Source organism: Plectropomus leopardus, chromosome 16, assembly GCF_026936395.1.
Source record: "Plectropomus leopardus strain MGB_pleo_1.0 chromosome 16, ASM2693639v1, whole genome shotgun sequence".
Lineage (NCBI taxonomy): Eukaryota > Metazoa > Chordata > Actinopteri > Perciformes > Serranidae > Plectropomus > Plectropomus leopardus.
In genome coordinates, this window is record NC_142191.1 from 19,260,070 (window position 1) to 19,286,012 (window position 25,943).

Sequence of the window (25,943 nt, forward strand, 5' to 3'; positions counted from 1 at the left end):
GTCAACCTGTTTTTTTTTCTAGTACAGCCACTATTTTATTGGTTTGTTCTCTGTATTGTTTGACCTATTAGCCTTTAAAAACTGGATTGCAAAAAATTTTCATGTGCTGCATTTGGACACTTTTCACAAGTCTGTCAAACCTTTGACACAGCAAATTGAGCAAATTGCTTTGTTTTCTTTCGAAAACATGGAAAAAAGGTAATGACAAAAAAATAACCTATTAACCCATTAGAAATGTATCAAAATAATGGGGAAAAGTGTGAAAATATCTACATTTATATTTATAATAATTTGAATTTAAAACTGTGACAGAGATGCATATATATATATATATATTTTTTTTTTTAACATTTTCTTTTAGGTAATTTCCTTGTTTGTTTTTGTTTTTTACTTTTCTTGTTTTCTCGCTGTGCCTTTGCAACGTTATTATGTCACTGGTCTTACTAAATAATATGCAAATTTGTGTTTGCAGTGCTATTTATTTACTAAGTTTTAAGCAATTGAACTTCATTCTTGCCATATGATTTATTATATTGTGTTCTAAGCTCATGTGTTGTTTACATTTTGTGACATAAAATTGAATATGTCATAATTTATCTCATGTGTGGAGCTTGAACCAAGGACTATGGAGAAATCTGGACCCCATGGCTCGACCAGTTTGGAACCACTACTTTAAACAACCAAAATGCTTTCTTTTTATTACCAAAGAACACAACAGGCAGATTTTCAATGTACTGTCAGTGGTTGTTTCAACTGAATGGCAGTCATTGCACCATTGGATTATTACATGACAAGAGGATTAGGTTTCTTTATTGAAGATTTACTTACGTCCACATCCCGAAGGCAAACTTCAAAGTGTTGAACTGGCGATACAACTACGCATGAGCAAATTGGTTAATCTTGTCAGTTTTTTGGTATTACAAGTTCCCAAATGTACCAATCTGCATAAAGTACCCTACAAGGCTTTGGAGGCTTGTTGACCTTTACAAGTGTCAGGCTGTATTACAGGGACATGGCTTATTCAGACGCTGCAGAAATGAAGAGCAAAATGTGGATCTCTCTTTAATGTCTTTGTTCTAGTTTGTGACCTGGGTGCTTAACCTGTGAAGTTCTTCTTGAGCTAGCTGACAGCATTGGCTTGATGATGTTAGAGCCCATACCTGAGCTAGTAACTCCACTGTAAAAAAAGGATTATACCTTGTGTGCTCACTTTCCGAATAACTTAGGTAGCTCCGTCTCCTGAGTGCAAGTGTCCTCAATAGTTTGGAGATGGCTGTCTGTGCAGTCAATGTTTGGGCAACAATGAGCATGGTGTCCAAAAGAATTTATGGTTGTCTACTGTAACAGCCATCACCCAGAGTTACAGTTATTTGATTATTGTATTTTCAGTTTCATTAAAGGAATACTTTACTCGAAAATTATCATTTGCATATAGTTTCTCACCTCATTTTAAGTTGAATTTGTGAAAAAAACTTTGTTTTTCTCACATGATTCAACAGTAAACGAAGAATCCAAAAACGCAGAATATTCTTAATTAATTTAAGTAAAGGGGGCCGCATTTCTCAACTTGAAAACTACATCAAAAATCACTTTACAAAATTTTAAACAAGTCCAGTGGTATAATTCAAGTCTCATTTATCCAGTATGATCCTTAGCACTTCCCAGACACATGCATAAAAGTCTTCCACATTGACAGTCTCATGCAGGGATAAGTAATGCACTTACACTGTTAGTTTTAGTATGGTTTTAGCAAAAATACATGTTTGTGAAGTACTGAACACACGACTGGTTAAATGAGACTTGAATTACACTGCACGAGTTGTGTGAGAGTTTGTAAGGAGATTTTTTGAAATATTTTTGCTGTTGTTTACCATGGTGCCCTGTGACTCCAGTTCATCAAGATTATTATTCTCTTTTTGGATTCTTCGTTCGCCTTGAAGGCATGCAAGAAAATTAAAAGTTTTCTCTCGGAGATCAATGCAAAACCCAGTGAGTAACTGATGTACAAATGTTCATTTTGTGGGTGAAGTATTCCTTTAAGGTTAAGCGTATTCTGGTCATCATTGACATCCATGCAGCTACCCTCACTGTAGTTGCTACATGCCAATACTGATAACACCAAGTTCAGGCAATCAGTTAAGAAGCAGCTGGATTTTCAGAATCTTGAAAAGCGCTAAATTCTCCAGATCATGCATCATTTTGTGTCATCATTACAGACTGATCTTGTTTGTGTTCATACTCACAAGTGCTCTTACTTTTAGTTCACCTCTCCACCTTGAAGGACGAATGGCGAGCGGCAATTCAGTCCTGACTGCCAGTCTCTCTTATGGTTCTTGTTTGCCGCTTTAAAGACACCTGTAGGTTGGGGAGGCATCATTACAGGCCTGTATGTGTAAATAAGCTGTTTTGTAACTTTTTTCAAACAGGTGTTTGAACAGCACACTCTTTTGAATTGTTAAAAGCCCCCATCAGAACCAGCATGCCCACCAGTTATACTGCTTGCAAAAAATACTCTGTAAGTAGGAAAATAAGTAGGAAAAGTAGGAAATATAGTCAACATATAATACATATCTAAATGTCAAGTTGTTATTTTGAATGGTGGACGTGTGCGTCTGCACTTTGGTGTGTCTGTTCAGTTCACTTGTGAATGACTATGATTTGATGGTGTTCTGTTGTCTGTATTTACCAGGTGGAAACTGTGACAGACTCTGAGACTGAAAGTAAAGGCCTTCCTCAGTTCCATTCTATAGGGATCCAGGTGGAGGATCACAAACGGTATGTGGTCTAGACAGAAGAAACACAGTCTCCAAGATCAAAATTTTAGCGTGAGTTGCCAAGTGTTGGAGATATCAACTGCAGAGATGCAGACCTTGAACCTATTCTAAGAAAATAATGCTATTTACCACAATGGTTTAAGGCTTATGGTTGTTCCTCCCTCACTGTTAATGAGCCACACCACCTTCAGGACAGTAATTGTTCTGGAAATATTGCAATGTAATTTTACAATATCTTACCTGGACCCAGACTTGAAAACTTCATAACTACTATCTGTTGTGCTAATTGTGTTAAAGTGATTTGGTAAAGTTTTTCTTCAGAGACAGTTAACCCCACAATCAAAAATACATATTTTTCCTCTTACCTGTTGTGCTAATTATCAATCTTGATTGTCTTAGAGTGAGTTGCTGAGTGTTTGAGATATTGGCTGTAGAGATGTCTGCCCTCCCTACAATATAATGGAACTAGATGGCACTCGGCTTATGGTGCTCAAAGTGCCAAAAAAACACCTCAAATCCAGAAATCATGACCCAGTTAATCAAGATAATCCATAGACCTTGTTGTGAGCAGTTTCATGTAGAAACCTGTCTCTCTCTACCGGCCTACACCCGCCATCCATATCAAGTTGCATGCTTCCTTCTGCAAATACACATCTGCTCATGAACCAGATGCTTGTGAGATGTAAACATTAATGGCGTCCTCCTCGACTGAGCTATAATGTTAGCTAGCTCACTGGTGCTATGTGAGCTACATCCATGCTTCCTTCTGTGTGGCGATACGGTTTGTGGGTGTAGTTCGGTAGACAGAAAAAAAGTTCCCACATCAAACTGCTCACAACAAGGTCTGTGGATTATCTTGGGTATATGGGTCATGATTTCTTGAAAAAACATTATTGGGGGGCTATGAGCACTACAAACTGAATGCCATCTTTTTCCATGCTATTGGGGAGAAGGCATTTCTACATTTAATATCTCCACACTCTGCCACTCACACCAAAATGATCAAGAATGATAGCACCACAGGTAACAGGCAAAATATGTTTTTGAATTTTGGGGTGAACTGTTCCTGTAAGCATTGTCCCTGTAATTTATGCATGTTTAGGCATGGGAGGTTCAAGCGCTCCAACAGTGTGACCACCGCAGTACAAGCAGACATGGAGTTGGAGGGCTTCCCCTCTATGGAGGACAAGGGACTGCAGTTTGGTGGTGGCTTCGGTCGCCACTCTGAGCCCAGCACGCCCACGCAGTACGGAGCCATCCGTACGGTGCGCACACAAGGCCTGTTCAGTTACAGGGAGGACTACCGGCCCTCTAGCGGCCCCCCCAGCCCACAGCCTGAACCCTGGCTGGTTGAACCCAGTCTGGAGAGTGCAGAATCAGGCCGAGTATCCCCACTTCGCAGGGACGGCAGTTGGTTCATGCAGCTCCTTCACAATGAAACCAAGCGGCTGGAGGGATGGTGCAAAGAGATGGAGAGAGAAGCAGAGGAGCATGACCTGACAGAGGAGAGTGAGTAACCTGACGGAGGCAAAAGTGGGGGCTGCTTCTGCATGTGTCCATTATGATTATCTCTTTTTATGCAGTATGTATACAACAGTATAGCCGAAGTAAACATTCACAGTATTAACTGTCTTGTTGACTATGAAAACAGAGAATCGTGATCGGCATTTTGTGAACAGATTGGATCCTTGTGAATGTCTGAAAGACATTGCACAACATGTTAGCCTTTGCCAACCTGTCAGTGATGAAACCAAAATCTCTCTTCCTCTGTCTCTCTATCTGTATTCCTTTCTGTGTCCCTCTGTGTCCATCAGTCCTAGGAAAAATTCGGAGTGCAGTGGGAAGTGCTCAGCTACTAATGTCTCAAAAGTTTCAGCAGTTTTACTGGCTATGTCAGCAGAATCTGGTGAGTAGCATGCGTGTGTGAAGAATGCTGTATCGACTTACATGCTGTTAACATGTTACAACACAAAATATCAGGTGAAAACTTGTTGATAGGCTTCTCTTTTCCTCTGAGCTCCATGAAGGTGCTTGGCCTGACGCTGCACTTGTGCGCCCTCCAGAAATAGACCACAGAGATCAATACTGAAGCAGTCCCTCTGCAGCTATTGACCCCAAGTAAACGAAAGGGGAATTCCAATAGGAAGCAGCACCTGTGTTGAGGCTATCCATTAGTGCACGGAGGCAGCGGTGTGAATGGGATCTCGGCATTTGAATAATGGACTGTCACACTGTCTCACTGTTTGGCCCTCATGTCACGTCGACGGGAAACTCATACCTTTTCTAATGCTAACTATCCACAGAGTCAGCAAATATCAGAAGAGGATGGTGTCATAAGTGGGAATGTTTCTGCAGATACAGTAGAGAGAGGCAGTCAAAGAGACAGGCAGGCACTTAATCACACCTTACTAAAGCGGAGCTAATTTTTTTGAATGAAATGCAAAACCTTGTGGAGGTGGCTGAAATCTGCCTGCTCTCTCGCTGCCTTTTTTTGTGTGCATTTGTGTGTGTGCCTTAACTCTGTTGCTGTCTTCTGGATGGTTTCAGGCCGCACTCTCTCCCTCTCTCCCCATAGATAATGGGATGATGAATTAAGTCTAACATTGGTAGTGACAAGCCTTAGATTGCCCTGAGCTTTCCGACGTGTCTGAATAAGAGAATGACTCTGTTTCCCTTCTGGACGTAGGAGGAACTGCATGACGTGTCTATAAAAAGCTGCTTTGAAGTTTGACTTGACGGACCTTTTCTTGGTCTGAGATGACACTCATTCTGTGTTTGCTGTCTGTGGTAATGAGCACACGTCTGCATGTGGCTGGCTAATGAGATGAGAGTGAGTTAGAGTTGACACATCAGCCAACTGGGTGCAGTAGGTATCATTAACAGCAATGCACCACAGAAATGCAGCAAAATTGAACACTGTATTTGTGTCATTCAAATTTTACAAATTAGGGATAATTTTGCAGAAAAAATGTAATTCTACAAAAACACCTGTGCTGGCAGTGATTTGTGGTCACTTAGCGTTGGTACAGAAGGAAAACTCTACAGAGGGCAAATGAGTAGCATTTCACTTCCACATGCATTCAGTCCTTAATGCATATGACTATAAAAATTACTTTTAATAATTGGTAATCTTTGTTGTTGCTACAGTACGCACAATATACTCCCAAGTAATGATGCAATGTTGGGGGAGTCAATTGAGGTTATGAACCAATGTCAGTGCTGTACTGCCACACAGTGGTGGGAATGGTGAGGTGTATTTTTTTAAAGTAATGCCTGCCACACACATAGACTTTAAAGACTGAAGTCTGACACCTCTCGCATCTAAAGACAATATGATTTTTTAGTCACACACTTTTGTAGTTGGTATTAAATAATCCTTCACACAAGAAAGACTGGAAATAATTTAACTTGACTGCAAAACCACTCACTGCGTTTTGTCCTCCAACGTCTTTTCAGGACCCCAGTGCCATGCCCAGACCCACATCTCAGGACCTGGCTGGATTCTGGGACCTCTTGCAGCTTTCCATCGATGACGTCACTGCCAAGTTTGATGAGCTGCAGCAGATCAAGAGCAACCACTGGCAGCTGGTGGAGAGCCCAGAGAAGAAGGTAAAACTGGTGGCTGTTTCCTCTCAGATCCACATCCTCATAATAATTAGTCTTAATGGGCTCCAGATGAAGTCATTCAGCTCTTCAGAAAACTACAGTAACAACATTTTGATTCCTTTTTAGGCTTGTGACCAGCAGGAGGTTAATCATTCTTATCATAACACTGCAGGGGCAATGTTAGGAGGCAACATCAGTTCAGCTTAGACAGCTAGCAGCATCGTCTCAAATGTTTTCCTATAAAAAACACCAGTTGTGTCTCTAGAACAATTTGGGACTCGTTTTATCTGGCAGATCTATTACTTTCGTAACTCATAAGTTGCTTTTGGGCTGCGGTGATATAAGGTAAAGTGAAGTCAGACCAATTGTACTTAGTGCAAATTCATACACGGGCTATTTGTTGGCCTCTGCTTTTACTCAGAAAACTGGTAAAGTCTTGTTTTCCCTCCAATATGCGCAATATATAGTGTATGCAACACTGCTTTAACCCTTTGAAACCTGTGCAAATTGGCTTGATTTTTTTCAAAAACATGGAAAGAAAGCCATGAGCAACAAAAGAAGAAATTACCACCAAATTATCAAAAAGTACAAGATAATTACCTGTAAAATAATTAAAAATGAAAAAGAAAAAGGAAAAAAAGTGAAAAACAAATGAGGCAAATAAGACTCGGCAAAAATTGCTTAAAAGTTAAAAAACTCTAACATAATTTAAATATGTAACTAAAATAATTATAAATATTTTTTTTCCATTGACATTTTGCCCTATACATTTTTCCTGAGCTTTTTTATCTACTAATTTCTTCCAATTTGTGGAACATTTCTTTCCAAGTTGCTCACTTTTTCCCCATGTTTTTGAGCACAAATAAGTGATGTTGCTGAACCTGAATTGACTATATAGTTACTTTGTATTTCCTAAAATTGCCTGATGTTGGTTAGCTAAATCCTGTATTGTTTTCCATCTGGGTTCAACTACGCAAAGCATTTTGTAACTTTGTTCTGAAAAGCTCTTTATTAAGTTTGTTATCATTATTAGCATACTTAGCAACCCAAAAACAAGAAGACAAATAAGGTGACTCATGACTGTAAGTAGGCTGAAGACTGAACTGACACGTGTTTAAAAAAAACACAATTGTGTACAAAGTGCTGCTGCTGTAGGCCAACCTGAACATTACACAACCTTGGCATCACTTTGGTTCCCCCAACAAAAAGGCAATGGAATTTTTCCACTGACTTTTGGATCATTGCAAAAAAATAAGCTCTGTACTGATAATACTACAGCGATACTGTGTAATTTTCTAAGAGGGTTATCGTACCGTAATCTTGAAAGTCTACGTCCAAAAAAGGTGGCATGAGTATGCACAAACTGAGGCTGGTAAAAGGGGACTATTGATTGTTTTTGGCATGATGGCATTAAATGCCTCAGACAACCTCTGTAGTCTTTGTTGGCATCTGCCTTTTTATAGATATAAATGGGTACAAAGACCTTATTTCAGGCATCTAACATAAAACCCATTCAAAAACCCCACTGACTTAGAGATGAGGGAACCAGGAGTGCAAAAATGCCAACTAGCAACCCTGCTAACTCCAGCATACTTACATTTGTATTTTATACTGGTGATCATTAATATGCTGTGTCCCTTTTAAATAAAAAAAAAGAAAGAAAAGAATTTCAAATCTTATTTCTAGGTTTTAGGACTCATTTCTCATTTCTGTACCATTCTATGAAAGTCCAGCTACATCTGATACACCTCTTAAAAATTCTTGATACTTTACAATTTTTATAGCATTTTTCATAGTATGCCAAAAATGAAAAGCAAAACATAAGAAATGTAAAAAATCAAAGCACTTATGTAAGAGTGGTGCCTATAGATGAGGGAGCTTATAGATGAGGGAGCTGCATTTGTAAGCCACACATGTTGATGATAATATGGTTTTTGAGATAGACAACCTCCTTCAGGGCACTTGGATAATTATCTTCATGCTACAGTTGTAGTTGTAAGGGAGTTATTTACCTCCAGCAGTTAATAGGCACATTGCAAGCTCCACGAAGCTGAGCCCAAACAGTGACACAGATGCTCTGCACTGGGCTCCTCTCCTTCAAGGCAGGTTTACTCTAACACCAGCAGTGTTCAAAGCAACTAAAGAAGCAAGCCATGCATTCAATTTTTGGTATAGGTTTAAATTTGTGGGTCATATGGGTGAAATTTTATAGCCTTCACAGGTAATGTTGCAGACACTTTCTGCAAAGGGTAATGTCCTGGCTCTGTAGTGTTTCTAGATGTGTTTTGTTTGAGCAACTGGCTTCAGGGTCATATAAATGACTTTCTGCTGAATAAATAACAGAAGCACCTCAGCAATAGGGAGAATACTGATGATGAATTCTCATATTGCGACCTCTGCGGTTCGTCAAACTTTCTTTTATCTGTCTCTTTTCTCTCTGTGGCACAAGTTTTGACACCAAAGATCAAAAAACCACAAGACCCCCAAAACTCCCACAAAATCAAAACTTGGAACAAACCGGTATCGAAGAACATGGAGGGAGTCCAACAAGGAGCACAGAGACCAATGCAGATATACTGACCAAAAGACAAGTGGAGCACAAAGACTGAATACACAAGGAGATAATGAGGGACAGGTGACAGCAGGGCTGATGGGGAACAGGTGAAACTAATCAGGGCGGGACATGCAATCATTAAGGCAGAGAAGCACACAATCATAACTGTTTCCTAACTGACACAAAGAAACAGACTAAGCATTAAGACACAACATTATCGCCTTGAAACCTGGGCTTTATCTTGAAATGTTCAAAAGCCTAGAAGGAGGCAATGAGCAACTTAAGAAGAAAATTGCAAGAAAATTCCCTGTAAATTAGCAAAAAGCAAACAAACAAACAAACAAAACAAAACTGAAACAAATTAGTGTTCATTTCACAACCATAAGACCTCCAAAGTTGTTTTCCTGAATTCAGCAGTACGTACAACCAGCCTCACAACAGCAGACCACATGTAGCCACACCAGCTCAGGACTTCCACATCCAGCATCTTCATCTGCAAGATCGTTTGAGATTGCCATCCAAAGAAACCAGGCAGCCCAAACTGTCAGTGACCGTCTCTGGGAAGCTCATGTGCATGCTCGTCCTCACCAGGGTTTTGACCTGACACCGTTTCATTATTGTAACATACTTGGTGGGTTGTGAGGCCAGTTGGATGTACTGCCAAAGTCAGGGAAACGACATTGGAGACATCTTATGGTTGTGATATAAATATTCAGTTCATGAGCAACAGCTCTGGTGGACATTTCTGCAGTTACATTTGCATTTGTGGTATTATGTTCTGTGATCAAACTGCACATTTTAGAGTGTCCATTCCTCTCAATTTCTTGATTGTTCAAACTATTTGCCTTGTTTATTAATGTCATTCTGTCTCCTAAGGAGCGGAAGTGGCCACCACCTCTGCCAAAGCGGCCGTCCAAGGGGCGTGGCAGTGTGATGCGAGAGCGCTCTCTGGACCTTCAGGACCGCCAGCGACAGGAAGCTCGCAGACGCCTCATGGCTGCCAAACGAGCAGCGTCTTTCAGACAGAACTCAGCCACAGAGAGGGCAGACAGCATCGAGATCTACATCCCTGAAGCCCAGACACGGCTTTGAGGTCCACGGATTCATCCTCAGCTCTTGTCACCACCTCCACCCAACACCAGCTCGTGGCGTTACATCAAGCCTGCTGTCGTCATCTGTCGCTGCATTGTCATTCTCTGGGTTGTCCCTACTGAAGCTACACTAGGCAAGAGTTCAGTCATAAATGCATCATTTTTATCCGCTTAAACGACAGTGACTACATTTACATGCACAAAATATTCCAGTTTTTGCTTATTCTGAAAAAGAAAATATTCCTACAAAGCTTTTTACATCACTACTGAAAACAAATAATCCACTAATAATTCCATATATATATATATGTGGGATATAAATCCCAAATACTCCAATTAATGTCCTCTGACGTGTCCTTTATCACCTTAAAATATGGAAAAGGGAAAAAAACGACCTACTTCTCTGCATCAAAATAGGATTTTTTCAAAGTTTTCCAGTTAGCAGGCTTGTCTGACTAACTTTGACACAGCTTCTCTCTTTCATTCCTTCAACCAACTTCTTGAAAACATTGACATTGCAAAATTTGCGCATGTCCAAAAAGCTATTGATAGTCAAATCTTTCATAATGTTCAAAAGTAGGTGTGTTTGTGCCATTGTCTTTTCAGCATGCAGCTCTACCGCAGCTGAATCTTGCAAACTCGGGGTCAGTTGGTGTGTACACAACTCACAAAGCTGACTGTAAACAGACAAGGCCTTGTGTTGCAAGCTGCCGAAAACCCCTCCGTTTGAGATTCATATTCCAAATGCGCTATATACAATAATGCTTGTGCCACTTTCAGATGTCTCTCATAAACATTAAAACCCTTAAACACTGAGAAAAATTGCAATTTCTTTCAAAAACATGAGAAAAATAGCAATGAGCAACTCGATAAGAAATGTTCCACAAAATTGCAAGAAATTAGTATATTTAGAAAATTACTTTTAAAAAGCTAGGAAAAACGTCTAGAGAAAAAAAGGAAAAACTATATTTACAATCATCATAATTATATATTTAAAATTATGTTACAGAATTATTAAAATTTTCAATCACTTTTTCCAGGTCATTTCGTTTTTAATTTTTATTTGTGATTATTACTATTATTATTATCATCATTAATTTTAAGGTAGTTTTCATATGTGTTTCACTACTTTCTTCTGAATTTTTGGGTAGTTCCTTTTCTTGTTGCTCATCGCCCTTTACCTATGAATTGAAAGAAATCCCACCAGTTTGCTGAGGTCTTAAAGGGTTTATACAGAACGTGCTGCCTAATTCTGAATATCCGCACAGAGTATACTGTTTGCATTACCTGTATCAAGTTTAGAAAATCCTCATTTTCGGAATAATAGTGGAATAGTATGCATGTAAATGTAGTCAGTGTGGCACTGCCAAAGGGAAGAACGCCCCATCTTCCCTGAATGAGAAGTCAGTTGAGACCGGCTGTTTTCCCACAGGAAGTAATAAATAAAACTTTGAAAGTGAACCTCATAAATGAAAAAAACTAGACACACCAGCGTTAAAAAAATGTTCTTCAGTTTAAACTGATCCCAGGCCAGCTGGTTTGGTAAACAGGAGCCACTAACATAAAGTTGCCTAGTGTAGCTTTAAACCCACAAGGGACTTATTGTGCACCACAAGAATGAGCTGCTATATTCCAGAATAAGCATTTCACCAAGTATTTATTTCAGCATCATTCATTCAAGTCATTCAAGTAAAATTCATGGTTTATTTGGTCATTGATGTTAAAACTTCAGTCTCCATTGTTGCCATTGCCCTGCTGTGAGTAATGGCAATGCTAGACTCGCCACATTCAAACACAAAGTGCAACTTTTCTAAAGTTTCTCACCAGCAACAATGGTCTTGGGCTAAAGCACCCTGTGTGAAGGAGCAGCAGAGATTGACGTTTCCCACAAAGAATGCAAAATTATGTAGGTCATTGTCCGACTGCTGAAAAGAATACAAAAAAATATATATTTTTTTGATGAAGTTTTAACTTCACTCCAAGCCTTTTCTATGGAGTTGGGTAAAACCTAATGCCTTTGTTGATAAGTTTCTCCTTATTTCCTGCCAGTTTGTGGTTAAAACGTCAAATTAGAACGGTGTTAAAAATGGTCGACAGCGTGTCTGAGGTGCTGCACAACTCTTATCATCTACCCATCTTTAACCAGGCATGCTGCAGCTGCTGACCAGTGTTGCTGAATGAGATTTAAAAAATATGAGTAAAAATCCTGGGCCATCATTCAAGCATTTAATCATTTCCATCCATGCAACACCATCCCCCCCTTAGGACTATACATTTTTAAGCTATGTACGTTATTTGCTGCTGGATACATTTCCATTGCAGAACAAATATGAATTATTAACAAAAAAGACAGTTTTGCGCAGCCTGGAAGAGGTGACTGTATCAAACAATGCATTTTGCACCTTATAATATTCATGTTTGTATTTCCAAGGGAAATGTAGTTTATGAAGCTCATGTGATATTGTTGCAGTTGAATTGCAAGGACAGATATGGGAAATTTACTACAGAACTTCATATAACTCTATAGGTCATATAAACTGCACCTTGTGTTTTGTTTTCATTTTCTTTCTGACGGCATTCAGGCCTCTCGTAATTACAATTATTGTGATTCTAACCCTTTTTTTATTATACTTATACAGTATCTATCATATGACCAACATCACAATCTACAGAATGCATTTAGTATTTATAGTTCAAACAGTTGTGGGTTGATTTGACAGTGCATTTGTCTCGCTGATTAAGGGTTGCTTCTCAGCTAACAGAAACCATATCTCATAACACACTGCATCCAACCTTTTATTCCAAGTGGGGCATAATGAAAACACTTGTGTTGTTATTTTTTGATCTGCTCATGTAGTCTAGGAAAGACAGGTGCAAATGACACTTTAACAATATTCAGTTACTATAGTAAATGGTGCTGCTTTTTACTCTAAAACTGTTGTCCTTTACCCAGTCCTATGTGCACGCACACACACACACTCAAGGACTTTTTAACAGAGATTTATTAATATGGTGCCCGTTGTCTCTCCGATGACTTGTGGTAAATTGTGACTTTAGAAAAGATCATCTTTGCAATGCTCTTGCCCTCAGTGATGTAAATGAGGAGAACGTTTTATGGTTTAAACTTCCTCTCTAACATGCAAAGAGGTCAGTAATATCTATATATTATTATTTATCAGATGGGAGAGATTACAGGCTTTGACATTCCACCTACCTTAAAGTAAAATGTAATATGCCCACCCTGAGCCAAGGGCATACTGCTACAGCTAGCTAAACATATTGCATTGTACCTGTCCATATTTTATACCGCAGCTTCCCCAACATTTGCAGTACATGCCCATTCATCCTCTTTTGCCAATCTAACCCCAGTTAGTTAAAACTAATTTCGATATAGGGCCACTAGAATTATGCTGCAGTACAGTGTTTAATGTTTCCCATTTTATTGTAATTAGAATAGCACTCAGCAGGGGAGGGCAGTCTGTGTGCTGTAAATAATTGTGTGAGGCAGCAAGTCGTACTTGTTGGGATTATGACGGGGCTTATTTTGTTTGCATCGAGGCTTGTTTGCTTTTACTTTGTGACATGAGTACATCAGTGCTAAATCTGAAATCCTTACCTTACCAGACGGCCTTAACCAAAACACTTATGAATGTAGAGCCCCTATCGATGCAAAAAAAAAAAAGTCCCAGGAGAGCAGCTGCTGGAATCTGACTAAATTAGACAGAGGTCACTCTGAAACCTTTACTTTTTGTTATTCCTAAATTTTGCCAAATTGATTGAATTGATTTCAGTATTGTTGTGTCTTAAAGGTATACTATGCAGGAATTTTCAAAGACTGTTTGTACAGCAAAAGTGAAAGCCAATCCCAGCTTTGTTCACTATATTTGCATTTTTTCGGCGCTGTGATCACAATTTTGTAGTTCCTCTTGGATTCCTGCTGCTTATGGTCTGGAATCTGGTTGCAACCTTTTCCAACCTCATCTGCGTGCTGTGCCCAGGATCATCCCGAACACAGCAAAATAAGAAAAATAAAATAAACGTTTTGTATTGGTCAAAAGTTAAGCTATTCTAATGCATTGTTTGTACGTGTATCTACGAAAAACAATGCACCAAAATTGGTAGAATTTCCCCATAATCGTGTTAGAAAATTGTTTATAACCCGCCAGGAAGGTAGTGTTCATGTGACCAATGCACTGACAGAAGTAACAAAGGAAGTAGTCCCATGCAGACCCAGATTGGAGTTGTGAATCTTTCACAAACACAGGTCTAACCTCAGGAGACCGATGTTTGGAACCGTGCAAATCCAGTGAACTTTGAGTCATTTTAATGCATATCTTCATAATGTTCTTCTAAACCCAAACAATGGAACAATACATTAAGGGTATAACCTCACATTAAGTATGTAACATCATTCATTGGGAGCTAATTTGTCAATTATCATTGGAACTATTGTATGAGGAAACATTGCATAAGAGATGATTGAGAGGGATTACTTTTGTATGAGTCCATATATTGTTTTGGTTTTTTTTGTTTTGTTTTTGTTTTTTTTAGAAATGCCTGCATAGCATACCTTTAAAATTTATCTCACATTTTGTACAGTAAGGACAGATATCTGCTATTACTGGAACAAAAGCATTCACACATAAACATATATCTTGGAATTAATTTACCTGTTTCGAGTCCCAATAGGTTCAATTCACACAGGTTACAAGACATGAAACAGTAGTTTTACTTTTAAAATGTCCTTGTAGTTTATTATCCTAATACAGATAACATAATTACCTTTTTGAGGGTCCTCGTGCAGTTTATGAACTATGAACCATGTTTCCTGATTCGTTTACACAGTAGGTTCTGTCTGCACCCAGTTGGCACCAGATGTCAATATGACAAAAAAGAGACATTGGACTCTAATTCTGGACAGACGTTAAATTTTGTTTCTTTTTTTGCCAGAATTCCACATTAAATTGATGTTGGCATAAGACATTGTCCTGACATTCAATTTTGGTCACCAGATGTTACAATCCAAATTTAACTAAATATTGATGTCAAACGAAGTTGGTAGCCAGCTGGGTAGACTTTAAGAATTAGTACCAAGTTAAGATTTCAAGTTAAGATTTATATGCTCCAAGAGATGTATTTACAAGACTTACCCCTGCCTCCTCAGTAACTTTACTTGAATAGTTTATTTACATTTCTTTTCTGTGCTTATATACTTTGCCCCAGTACAGACTAAAGGACTCACAATTTAGGGGAAGAATGACTTGCTTGAAAAATCAATTGCATTATGTAATTACAGAACCTGTTAAGATGGCAAGGGCTGACTTCAAGTTCAATGAATCCTCTAATTTAATTAAAAACACAGTATCTTTCCCCATTAAGGGGTTTTACTTCCAACATTAACAAACCATTTATATTGTATTTAAGAGATGAAGGTCCGACTGATAGAGGCTGATTCCATTTAATCACACCCTTTATACAGCAAAATTATTTGAAGTCATCTGAGTTTATTAAACCATTTCCTCTTCAAATTCAATCTGAAGAACAGGCTGGCAATTCATCTATTTTGAACTGCAGTGCTTAAATGTTCAGTACTTCAATCTATTTGTGTACTTTTAAAATCTGTCAAGAGGAACACACAGAGGATGCCCACTTTCCCATTAAAATTTGGTGCAGAAATAGAGTTACTGTTATTCCCAAGTGAAAATTTGACAGTCACTGAATCGGTTTGTTTAGTTTACTTTCAAATCTATCTTCTTTTTGTCTGTTTTCCTGTGCATCTTTCACAAGAACAACTCTTATTCTACTAACCTTGGCCTGCTTGGTCAACTGGTCACACTTGGATATTTTGGGGGGAGAAACCTTTTTACCATACCTCTAGCTGGAAGGTAGTTTATTACTTTATTTTTACATCAATAAATAATGTCTACAGTGCCCATGCAATTTTAAATATTGAATATATTTATGTGAAAAGCTGAGATGGGAGTTTATATAAAAGTAAATGTAATCAAACTAAATAAGAGTAATTTAAGGCTGGCTTTACTAAACACAGTTGTACAGTAGTGCTGTACAAAAGTATATATTATTGTAGGGGACTGTCTTATGTTCTGACGGCCCAAAAGTCTGAGGCTCCAGAAGGAAAAATAAAACCCAATGGACTGAAAGCTCATTTCTCCAACAGCTTGTTATCTCCAAAACCATGGATGCATTGTATATAGACTATGCCAAGGATGACGTTATTCTGTAAACTGCATCGCCCTGGTTCTGTCGTTAAAAGTCTGTGGGATTTTTCCATTGGATTTTGGATCATTGCAGAAAATAAGTTATATGGCAAATGTTTTTGATACTTTATGTTTTGCTCAGCAAGATGAGACCCATTTAAAAAAAAAAAAACATTGACTTCGAGACTCGGGAAGTGGAGGTGATGAAATGCTAATTAATTTCGGGTTTAAGGACTCGTTACTGGGGCATTCTATAGAGACATGTAGACAGCATTAAAGGCCGGGCCCCATTCATTCCAATGAGAGTTGCTCAATGGCACATGAAAACAAAATGGTTAAATTTCTGCATCTGACATTATCACATGAAAGAATTCTGCTGCCCAAGCTGGCTACTTCCAGTTTAACTCTCCATTTAACCTAAATGGGGATAAAATGATTCAATTGTTTGGTTCTTCCAGACTTTCCAAATGTTATCGGACCTTATATTATTATAATATAATATAATATATATAATATATTATATTAGAATGTTATCAGATTCTTATAGTTAAAGACATTTTACAGGAGCTATGATGCTAAAAACAAATAGCCGCTGATTTAAAGATGTTTTTTTCACCATGTAAGTCAATAGGAAAAAGGCTGCAGGGTATAACATGGTGGTGTTATTCCACTGTTTGGCCATTACAAAAACTGGCCTCAAAGCATGGTACACTTCCTGGTGGCTTGCCCAAAACAAACACCCATTGCTACAAAGTCCTATTTCTTAGAAAATACACACCTCTTATAGTGAGATGATCCAATTGCCAGAAAAAATGTTTGCATTTTGTGTTTCTGTAAAACACGCATAATGTTGAAATTTTAAGCAATGTAAATATGGGGTTTGGTTTAGACACAAATACCACTTTGTTTTGCAGGGAAAAGATCATGATTTGGCTTAAAGCACCCACGTTTGGTGGCACCAAAGTCACAAAAGCAGGGATGGGTCGAGGAAAAACAGAAGGGCTTGGAAGCTCAAATACCGCTGGGAAACACCATGAGGGGTCGGTAAAAACACCCAGGATTGGGTGAAACTGAAGCTAACTGCAAGGACTGTTTTTTTTGGGGTTTTTTTTGTTGTTTTTTTGAGAAACGGAAATGCTGAGCAGTGTGTGTTTGTTTTTGGTATAACAGGCTGCCGGAGAAATGGCTTTCTGTCCAATGGTACATTTTCCAGACTAATGGGGCTTCAGAATTTTGGGTCTTCGCAACAATGGCCGGGTATCTTGTGGTGGTCATACAGAAGATTTTTACCAGAAGTATTAAATTTTATCTTTATTTTTGTCACTGTTTAATACTTAGTGCCACTGTTTTGGTGGACAAGAACACAAACATCTTTCTAGTTTTTTGCTGCCTTTTTCATACTTTCTTCCCTTTTTCCTGTAAGTCCATAAATATCAGCATCATCACTTATCTTTTGGATAGCTTTGAAAGTCCTCATTTATTTTACTGGTTCCTCTCAGAGGAACTAACATAAGCTTTTTTTGAACTCTGACAACAGTTGATGGGCTACTTTATCCAACTGCTCTTCCACCTGACTGAAAGTCATGCAAATCAAGTCTACTTCCCACTGACTGCATACTGTGATTCCATCATGTGTAGTTCTTGATGATCTGGTACTCATTATCACCACTCCAAGCTTTCCTTTAAAAAAACAAACAAACAAACAAAAAAAAGACACCTTTTCAAACCAAGCTTTTTGTAGTTTGTATTACATGTTGCAAGGAATTTTCTTTCAGTTTGCTTGAATCGATTTTGCTTAACAACTAGTCTGCATGAGTAAAGTCTCTAAAGTCAAAGTGTTGGTAGGAGGTAATAAGGTTGGTTTAGCACATAAAGAGGGGCAGAAGACTAACATTGATAAACAGACTCACAACCTCTTTGGCTCGAATGAAAAATGATGTCACTTTGGCTGTTTTTGCACCAATCATCTGTCAGTAAGACTGATATCGGACACAAAGATGTCCTCAAACATCACAGGGACACCTGCTGCTGCAAGTGATGTACACTATTACAGTATGTGTGACGTGAAGTAAACATGATGATGTGTTTTTGTGGTATGAAGCAGGGCTATTCTATATTCATTCATGTTGTATATTTTAGGATTTCTCATTATTAGCAACTGACAATGCTCTAAATATTTTTCTTTTGCCTGTGTCTCATATTGTTATCCATGCTTTGAGGGGCTTACAAGTTTGGCAATTACGTACATGACAAATCCTCAGGTGCCTTACAGTTTGATTCTCATAGGACTCTGTGAGTGAATGTTTTTGGGTTGAGATATGTGAAAGGATTTCAACACCTCTTAGAGTGCAGGTTTGTCCGTGATACCATTATAAAGGGCTGGAAACTGGGTTGGGTCGGACTGCAGAAAACTAATTTATTACATTTATATTTAAATAATCCAAACGTCCTACTGTAATGAACTACAGCACAATACAGTCTAGAAGATATCAAAGGAGGATTTGCTAACTTTTTTCTTTTTTTAATATATTTGTTTCAGATCACATAGATGTTCTGCTATGATTCACCATGATGCAGTTACATTTTAAATTAAATTTATACAGTTAGGACAGCAGACACAGCTCCATTAAAACAAAGTGAGTAGAGTGCTGCAGGGTTGATGTTTATTTGTAATCCAGGAGTTAGTGTCATCCTGGTTCAAAAAGCCTGTGGGATTTTATGGTCACGTCTTAATGTCGCCGCCACTACGATACGATACGATACGATACGATACGATACGATACGATACGATACGATACGATACGATACGATACGATACGATACTACACGACACAACACGACACAACACGACACGACATGATACAATACAATATGAGACTGTAAAGCTACACTTGGCGTGAAAACATTCTTTAGTCTCATTTAGCCGCAACTGCCTTTTTAAGACACGTAAAGGCTTCATAATTCATGAGGGGGGGATTTACTGACATATTTTGTCATGCAACAAAGTCTCCTCAGCTTCTGTAAACCACAGACCTTATTTAGGGATTCTAAACAAAAGCTCATTCAAAAACCAATCTACTTTAAGTCAAGGAAACCAGGAATGTTAAAATGCTAACTAATAGGTTTTAGGACTCATTCCTGGGGCACTCTAGAGCGCTGTAGGGATGATGTTTTTTCGTAGGCAAACCCGAAAGTTAGCATCACCCTGGTCCCCTTGTCAAAAAAAAAACATTGGATTTTTCCAATGGATTTCGGATTATTGCAGAAAATAAACTCTGTGGCAAACAAATGTTTAGATAATCTTCACAAATAAACATAATTTTTATGATTTTTGAATGCAATCGCCAGGAGTAAAAAGCTAATGTTGCGCAATACACAAACTACACCACGGCCATGTGACTTCATTGTCACCACCACACAGGGGCTGTAAAGCCCTGTTCAGCGTGCTGAAACTCTGTAGTCTACTTTAGCCACTTAGCAGTCATTTTTTTGAATACAAAAAGGCTTCCAAATTCATCTTCAAAAAACCCATTGACTTCGAGACAAGGGAATTGGGAGTTCTAAAATATTAACTCCTTTCCTGGTTTCAGGACTCATTCCTGCAGCACTCCATTGTAAAAAATGTGGATTTCTTGGAGCGGATATGACAGTGTGAATGCAACATCTTAGAGTGCATGTCATGGCCATTTCAGAATTATAATTCTTTAAAAACATATTTATCTATTTTTCCTCCTGGCTGTATTATTGTAATCTTGTGATATCTTATTTTGTCTCTTTGGCATCTACAGCTACAGATTCTGGAGACTGACAAAACTTGACCAGCCAAAAAGTGCAATAGTCTTTTCATACAAATGACAGGCGGGCTCACCTACAGCTATTTACCTCATGGTTAAGTGTTTTAGCAAACATGGTATAGTAGGAGTAGTTGTAATCTCCACAGGAACACTTTGTCATGCCTGTGTACTATGCAGCGGTACTTCTGACGGGCGGCAGAGCTTGCAGGCCCCGATGCAGATCACCTTTGATTTACAGAGCACTGAGAGCACACATCTATCGTGCTTTTACAATACAGGAGCAAAAACGTGTGCTGTCACTGTCATCCAGTGCTCAAATGCATCCATGATCACTTAGTTTATGCTGATGTAAAAAATAGAGTATCTAATGTAAAGAAAAAGTCAGCTGACATTTAATAATACTCAGAATGATTCACATGGATGTAATAAGCTCCGTTGCCAGGGTCACTTTTCCTTTTATGTCACAAAGACATCTGTTTAAGCTTTCTACAACACAGTTTGCAGCACCATATTTGAGACTAACATTGTTACATAGTTGTCCTGATGATTAACCTCAGAGAAGTCTGTATAGGTGCTGAATCAACATACTTCTCTCCTTGTACTTTTCTTAATTTCTTTCTTTTTCCTTTTTTTTTTGTTTATTCTGACAATCAGCACACACCAAAAGCATCAAATGTACACACACATACACACACATACACATACACACAACAGCGGTGTCACGTCCTCAAGAAAAAAAACCCTGAGTTTCCCTTACACCTATCTTGAGGATCTCTTTACAGTCTTTTCAAGTGAGACTCCATTAAATTTTCATTGAAAGCTTTTCTCCTTGTTTCAGATACAGTTGCACTGCAAAGATGTCTTTCTATTGCTTGCTCTCTCTTCTCATAAATCGTGACTTTTGATGACATAGATCCAACTTTTGCCTGTTGTTGTCACAAGAACAAACAGCAGTTGAGTGAATAATTACAGATCATGTTTGATGTCATGCTTGCATTAATACTGGGCTGTATGAGAGTTTATCTGCTCCTCAAGCAATAAGCCTAATTTAGATATTTGGTTTAGCTTTTCATCCTGATTTTTAGACTTCTGATAAACCTAAATCTGAGGGCTGTCACAGTGATGTTTAGGTTGTTGTCATCGCATAAAAAAACAGTTCGATATTTTGTGAAGTATATGTATTTGCTGGCTTGGCGAGAATTAGATGAGGCACCACTTTTATATCTTTGCTCCTAGCTCAACTCAGAATAAAGACTGAAAATGTGGAGACAGCTAGTGTGGCACTGTTCAAAGGTAATAAAATCCTCCTTGTAACACTTCTAAAGCTCACATATTAACTTGTTAGAGGCCTTTCTTGTTTGTTTAATTCATACCTTTATGGCTTAGCTTACATCTCCTGGGTTTAGTGTTTAACCAACACTACAGACAAAACACACTGGAAGGATTACACCTCACAGTTTTGTTTTGTGTATGTATTTCCATTTAGTTTAAGGAGTATGCCCCTTGTGTTCAACACAAGTAAATGCATCTCTATATGAATGGATAGAAACGCCACTGCAGAAATGGCAGAAAAATTCATTTTGAATCCGAAGCAGGGAAGGAGTTTGGGGAGGCTATTGAGAAGGACTTTTGATTGGCTTCAAGGAAGTTCTGGCAAACCATCAGACACCTCGGGAAAGGAAAGCAGGGCTTGTCTCAGGCTGTGTTCAGCAGGGTAGGAGAACCGTAGACCCAGACTGGGGATATTGTGGAGCGGTAGAAAAAACTCTTTCCTCTCTCAAGGGAACTGTCGTTCATATCAGAAGTCGCTAAGGGAGCCAAAAAGCTCCCCAGTGGCAAGGCGCCAGGTTTGGATGAAGTTCACTCTAAGATGCTGAAGGGTCTGAACAATGGCGGGCTGCGTGTTCCAGTGAAGAGGCAGATCGAGGGTGGTGGTTCCTATTTTTTAAAAAAGAGGGGCAGAAGTTAGTCTCCAGTTATTGGGGATTACATTGCTCAGTTTATTCCAGGACTCAGTAGGAGTAATCTAGATCCATCCCGCTGTGGAGCAGTGGACCAGCTTTTTACCCTTGCAGGGTTTGGCCATCCATTCTACATGTGCTTTGTGGACTTGGAGAAGGCTTGATCATGTTCCCCGGGAAGTCCTGTGTATTGGGTTTCCAGTGTCATTGCAGTCCTTGCAAAACCAAAGGGAGAGCTGCGTCTGCATACTAGGGACAACGTCAAACATGCTTCCAGTGGTTGTTGGCCTCTGCCAGCGTGTGACAGATTTTGTTTGAAATATTCATTGACACGATATTAAGGCGCAACCAGAGGGAGAAAAGTATCCACTTAGGGAAGCTCAAATTGCATCTTTGCTCTTTGCAGATGATATGATTCTGTTGGCTTCAGCATAATGTGACCTTCAGCATGCACTGGGGTGGTTTGCAGCCAAGTGTGAACCAGACGGGATGAGAGTCAGCACCTCTAAGTCTGAGGAAATGTTTCTCTGCTGGCAAATGGTGGATTGCTCTCTCTGGATAGGGAGAGAGTTACTGCCTCAAGTGAAGGAGTGATGTATGATGGGATCTTGTTCACGAAAAGGGTAAACTGGAGCGTGATATGGACAGGCGGTTCGGTGCTGTGCTGCAAGTGCTGTGCTGTCTGTTGAAGTATAGAGGGGCCTGACCCTAAAGACAAAACCCTTGATTTACCAGCCCATCTACGTTCTGACCCTCATCTATGGTCACAAGCTTTGGGTAGTGACCAAAAGAATGAGATCCTGAGTACAAGCAGCCGAAATTAGTTTCTTCCATAGGGTGTCTTGGCTCAGCCTTAGAGATGGAGCTCGGACATGTGGAGGGAGCTCGGAGTAGACATGCTGCTCCGCATAGGGGCCAGTTTAGTTGGTTTGAGCATCTGATCAGGATGCATTTTGGGTGCCTCGTGTTAGATGTTTTATGGGCACGTCCAACTGGTGGGACGCCAGAAGGCTAGACCTGGAATATGCTGGATGGATTGTGCCTCATTTCCACAAAGTTTTGTATTCTGTCCATATTTCCCTATAGTATACAGAGTATGCCCCTAGTGTTCAACACAAGAAAATGCAAAACAGCTGGTCTGCTCCAAAATAAAACAGAGGAGAAATATGTTAATATAATGTAGGCTAATTATTAATATATGTTTCCTTGCACGAACCCACATACACAAGCTTCCCTTCATCCAGAAAGAGTACTGAACTTAGCTCAGAAATTTTTAGTGCCACACATATTCTGTTTTATAGCAACCATGGCTTTTTCTGCTGGGAAAAAAAACACTTTGGTGGACATGGGGCCTTAGGAATGTTGGTTGGCAGATTTTGTTACCAGGACAGCTGTTTTTGCCCTGTTTCCAGTCTTTATGCTAAGCTAAGCTAAGCTAAGAAAAGCTAAACTAACTGCCTCCTGGCTGTAGCTTCATATTTATTGTACAAACATGAGAGTGGTATGCATCCTTTCATCTCGCCAAGAAAGCCAATTTCCCAAGTTGACAAATGATTCTTTCAAATACGTGAACAGTCTGTTAAGGTCACGTTAAGTGAGAACTTTTTAAGGTTATATAGATGCTTACGTGTAACATTTTCTCACACTTGATTTCCTGTGCTGCTGTTTATGTTTCAATGTTTTATGAGGGGAGAGAGAGCAGTCACAATTTTGTTTGCCTTTGGTGGAGAAATGTCTTGTGTCGTGGCTGTGGTTAGAAATAACAGAAGGCCTCTTAAGGGTTTCGCAATGTGACATGAGAAATATTTGATAGCATAAAAGGTTTGTGGTTAGCTTAAAACTATTTTGAATTGTTAGATATATCAATAATGAGGATAAATATAATGCCAAATATTCAGTATTTGTACAGAAATATACATATATAAATATATAATATATGCCTAATTTAAATGGAACTATTTTCCGCTCTTGACCATGTTTTCGTTGTTTAACGTTCCTTTGTCAACATTATTTTATAAGATCTTCAGATAGCATGCAGGATAGTGAAAATGAATGTATTATTTAGTGTTTCATTGCTGTTCAGTATTACAGCATTCTACAGATCAGTTTGTGTTTGTAAGATTAATTTATGATGACTATTTCATTTTTAGATTTGTCTACCTATAAATGAATTGTAAACTTTCTTTTCTAAATGCAAGGTTTTGAAATGGTTTCAACAATTTATATCATTTTATTATTTTCCTGCTTTATCAACGTGGCTCAGTATGTTTTGCCTCTTCTAAGTACTGCTATCAACCATCTGTTGTAAATAATTATGCAAATTAAACTTTTTGAAGAAAACAGCATGGTTGTGATTTGCCACATTCATTTTTACTCAATAAGTACCAAGAGTTTGGAGAGGGTTCAGTAATGCAGCTGTCGCCCCAAGTACACAAGTTGTGTGGGATTTTAGCTCAAAGGCAGGGTTATTTGTGGGAAACTACTTAAAACAAGATAAAGTGTTATTCCTCCTCTGGAGTAACTCTCTGCAGGTCTATTTAATGATGGAAAGAATGATGCTGGCTGAATGCCAAACCAAGAGAAATGTCCTAAAACAACAAATTTGGCTCTCAGTAACAACTGTGATAAATGACAGACAGTTATGAAGAAAAAACATGAACATGAACTACTGTACATGATGTCCTCTGATCTGGTTGGTGTTTCAGTTTCACAGCAGTTTCATTTTGGCTTGTTATGGTTGGAAAAGCACAGGTGTAATATCAACAAAGTAAATTGTGTAAAGTAGGGAGTAAAATACTTTTTTTTTTCATGTGGAAAAATAACCTGTTATTTATTTTTTTAATTCAACAAATGTATAAGCTGCAATCCACATTTTAACTTCCATACCTTCAGAAATACACTAGTGCAATTTCTCCTGTTATTTTGTTTGTTTGTTTGTTTGTTTGTTTGTTTGTTTGTTTGTTTGTTTGTTTGTTTGTTTAACGTCTAAATTTTCAGACTGTAAAAAGTGGTGGGGTTAAACACTGCTGTCTGAAAAAGTGCAGGGAACATGTAGCGAAGCAGGAAAAGCGAAGGTGCGACAAATAACATTAATGATGGAGCTACACATCTGATTAGTTTTGCCAGTTTTAGGGCACTGGTGTCACTTCTTGGGACACTTCAGTTGGACCAATTTTAAGTTATTTCTGCTGTGACCTGTAAAAATGTTAGAACACAAAGTAGTAAAGTACACAAAGGCAGACCAGAGGAGAGAGCTGATATGACTACTAAACAGATGGAGCTTTAAAACAATGTCACATCTACTGACTTCATCTTACCTTTTGTTGAGTTTCTCACAGGTTTTGTTTATTTCTCTGGCTTTGACCTCAAGTCTTCAGGCCCAGTTTGTGCACACCCACTGAGGGCTAATTAGCATAAGTGAAAACACTTGCGTGGGTGGACCATATGTGTTGTGATGGCCTGGTTTAAGATATCAGAAACTACCATGGATAGAAAGATTCCTAATTCATGCCATCCGTGTCTTTTTCACTTTACATCTTCTAAAGGTCCAGTTTGTAGGATTTAGGAGCATATATTGACATAAATGTAATATAATAATTACATTTTCTTTGGTGTATAATCACCCAAGAATCTTTGATTTTTTGTTACCTCTCCTCACAGATCGCTTGTCCTGCATGTTTTAGATCTCTCTCTGCTCCAAAACAACTGATTCAAATGATCAATTCACTCAGCTGTGCTGGAGCAGGGAGGAATCAAAACCATGCAGTGGCACTTGAGGAGAAGATTTGGGAAATGCTGCCTTAGAATGAGCTGTTTATATCTACATGGGAAGTGGGTCCTTGTCCACGGAGATCGCTGTATTGCACCACCATGTAGACCAGAAAAGACAAACCAAACACAAGCTCTAGATAAGGCTATTCACATTTTTGCATCACCCACCATAGT

The 25,943-nt window shown here is 38.8% G+C and overlaps 1 protein-coding gene and 1 long non-coding RNA gene across 5 annotated transcripts in view; one reads left to right on the forward strand and one right to left on the reverse strand.

Moving 5' to 3' along the window:
* The window catches only part of dlgap2b (discs, large (Drosophila) homolog-associated protein 2b), a 130,436-nt gene extending 106,096 nt beyond the window's left edge, over nt 1-24,340 (forward strand). For all 4 annotated transcript variants that reach the window (XM_088089050.1, XM_088089051.1, XM_088089052.1 and 1 more), the window contains 5 exons: nt 2,690-2,775; nt 3,877-4,283; nt 4,589-4,680; nt 6,231-6,383; nt 9,811-24,340. In XM_088089050.1, coding sequence (XP_087945176.1) covers nt 2,690-2,775; nt 3,877-4,283; nt 4,589-4,680; nt 6,231-6,383; nt 9,811-10,026 — 954 coding nt within the window. In that variant the 3' untranslated portion in view covers nt 10,027-24,340. The remainder of the gene's footprint in view (nt 1-2,689; nt 2,776-3,876; nt 4,284-4,588; nt 4,681-6,230; nt 6,384-9,810) is intronic.
* On the reverse strand, nt 1,008-8,998 carry LOC148186882 (uncharacterized). Its single transcript, XR_015779054.1, has 3 exons — nt 8,899-8,998; nt 6,203-6,359; nt 1,008-2,355 (listed from the first exon to the last, which is right to left on the reverse strand). It is a non-coding gene; the product is annotated as an uncharacterized LOC148186882 (long non-coding RNA).
* Nucleotides 24,341-25,943: the final 1,603 nt, after the last annotated feature.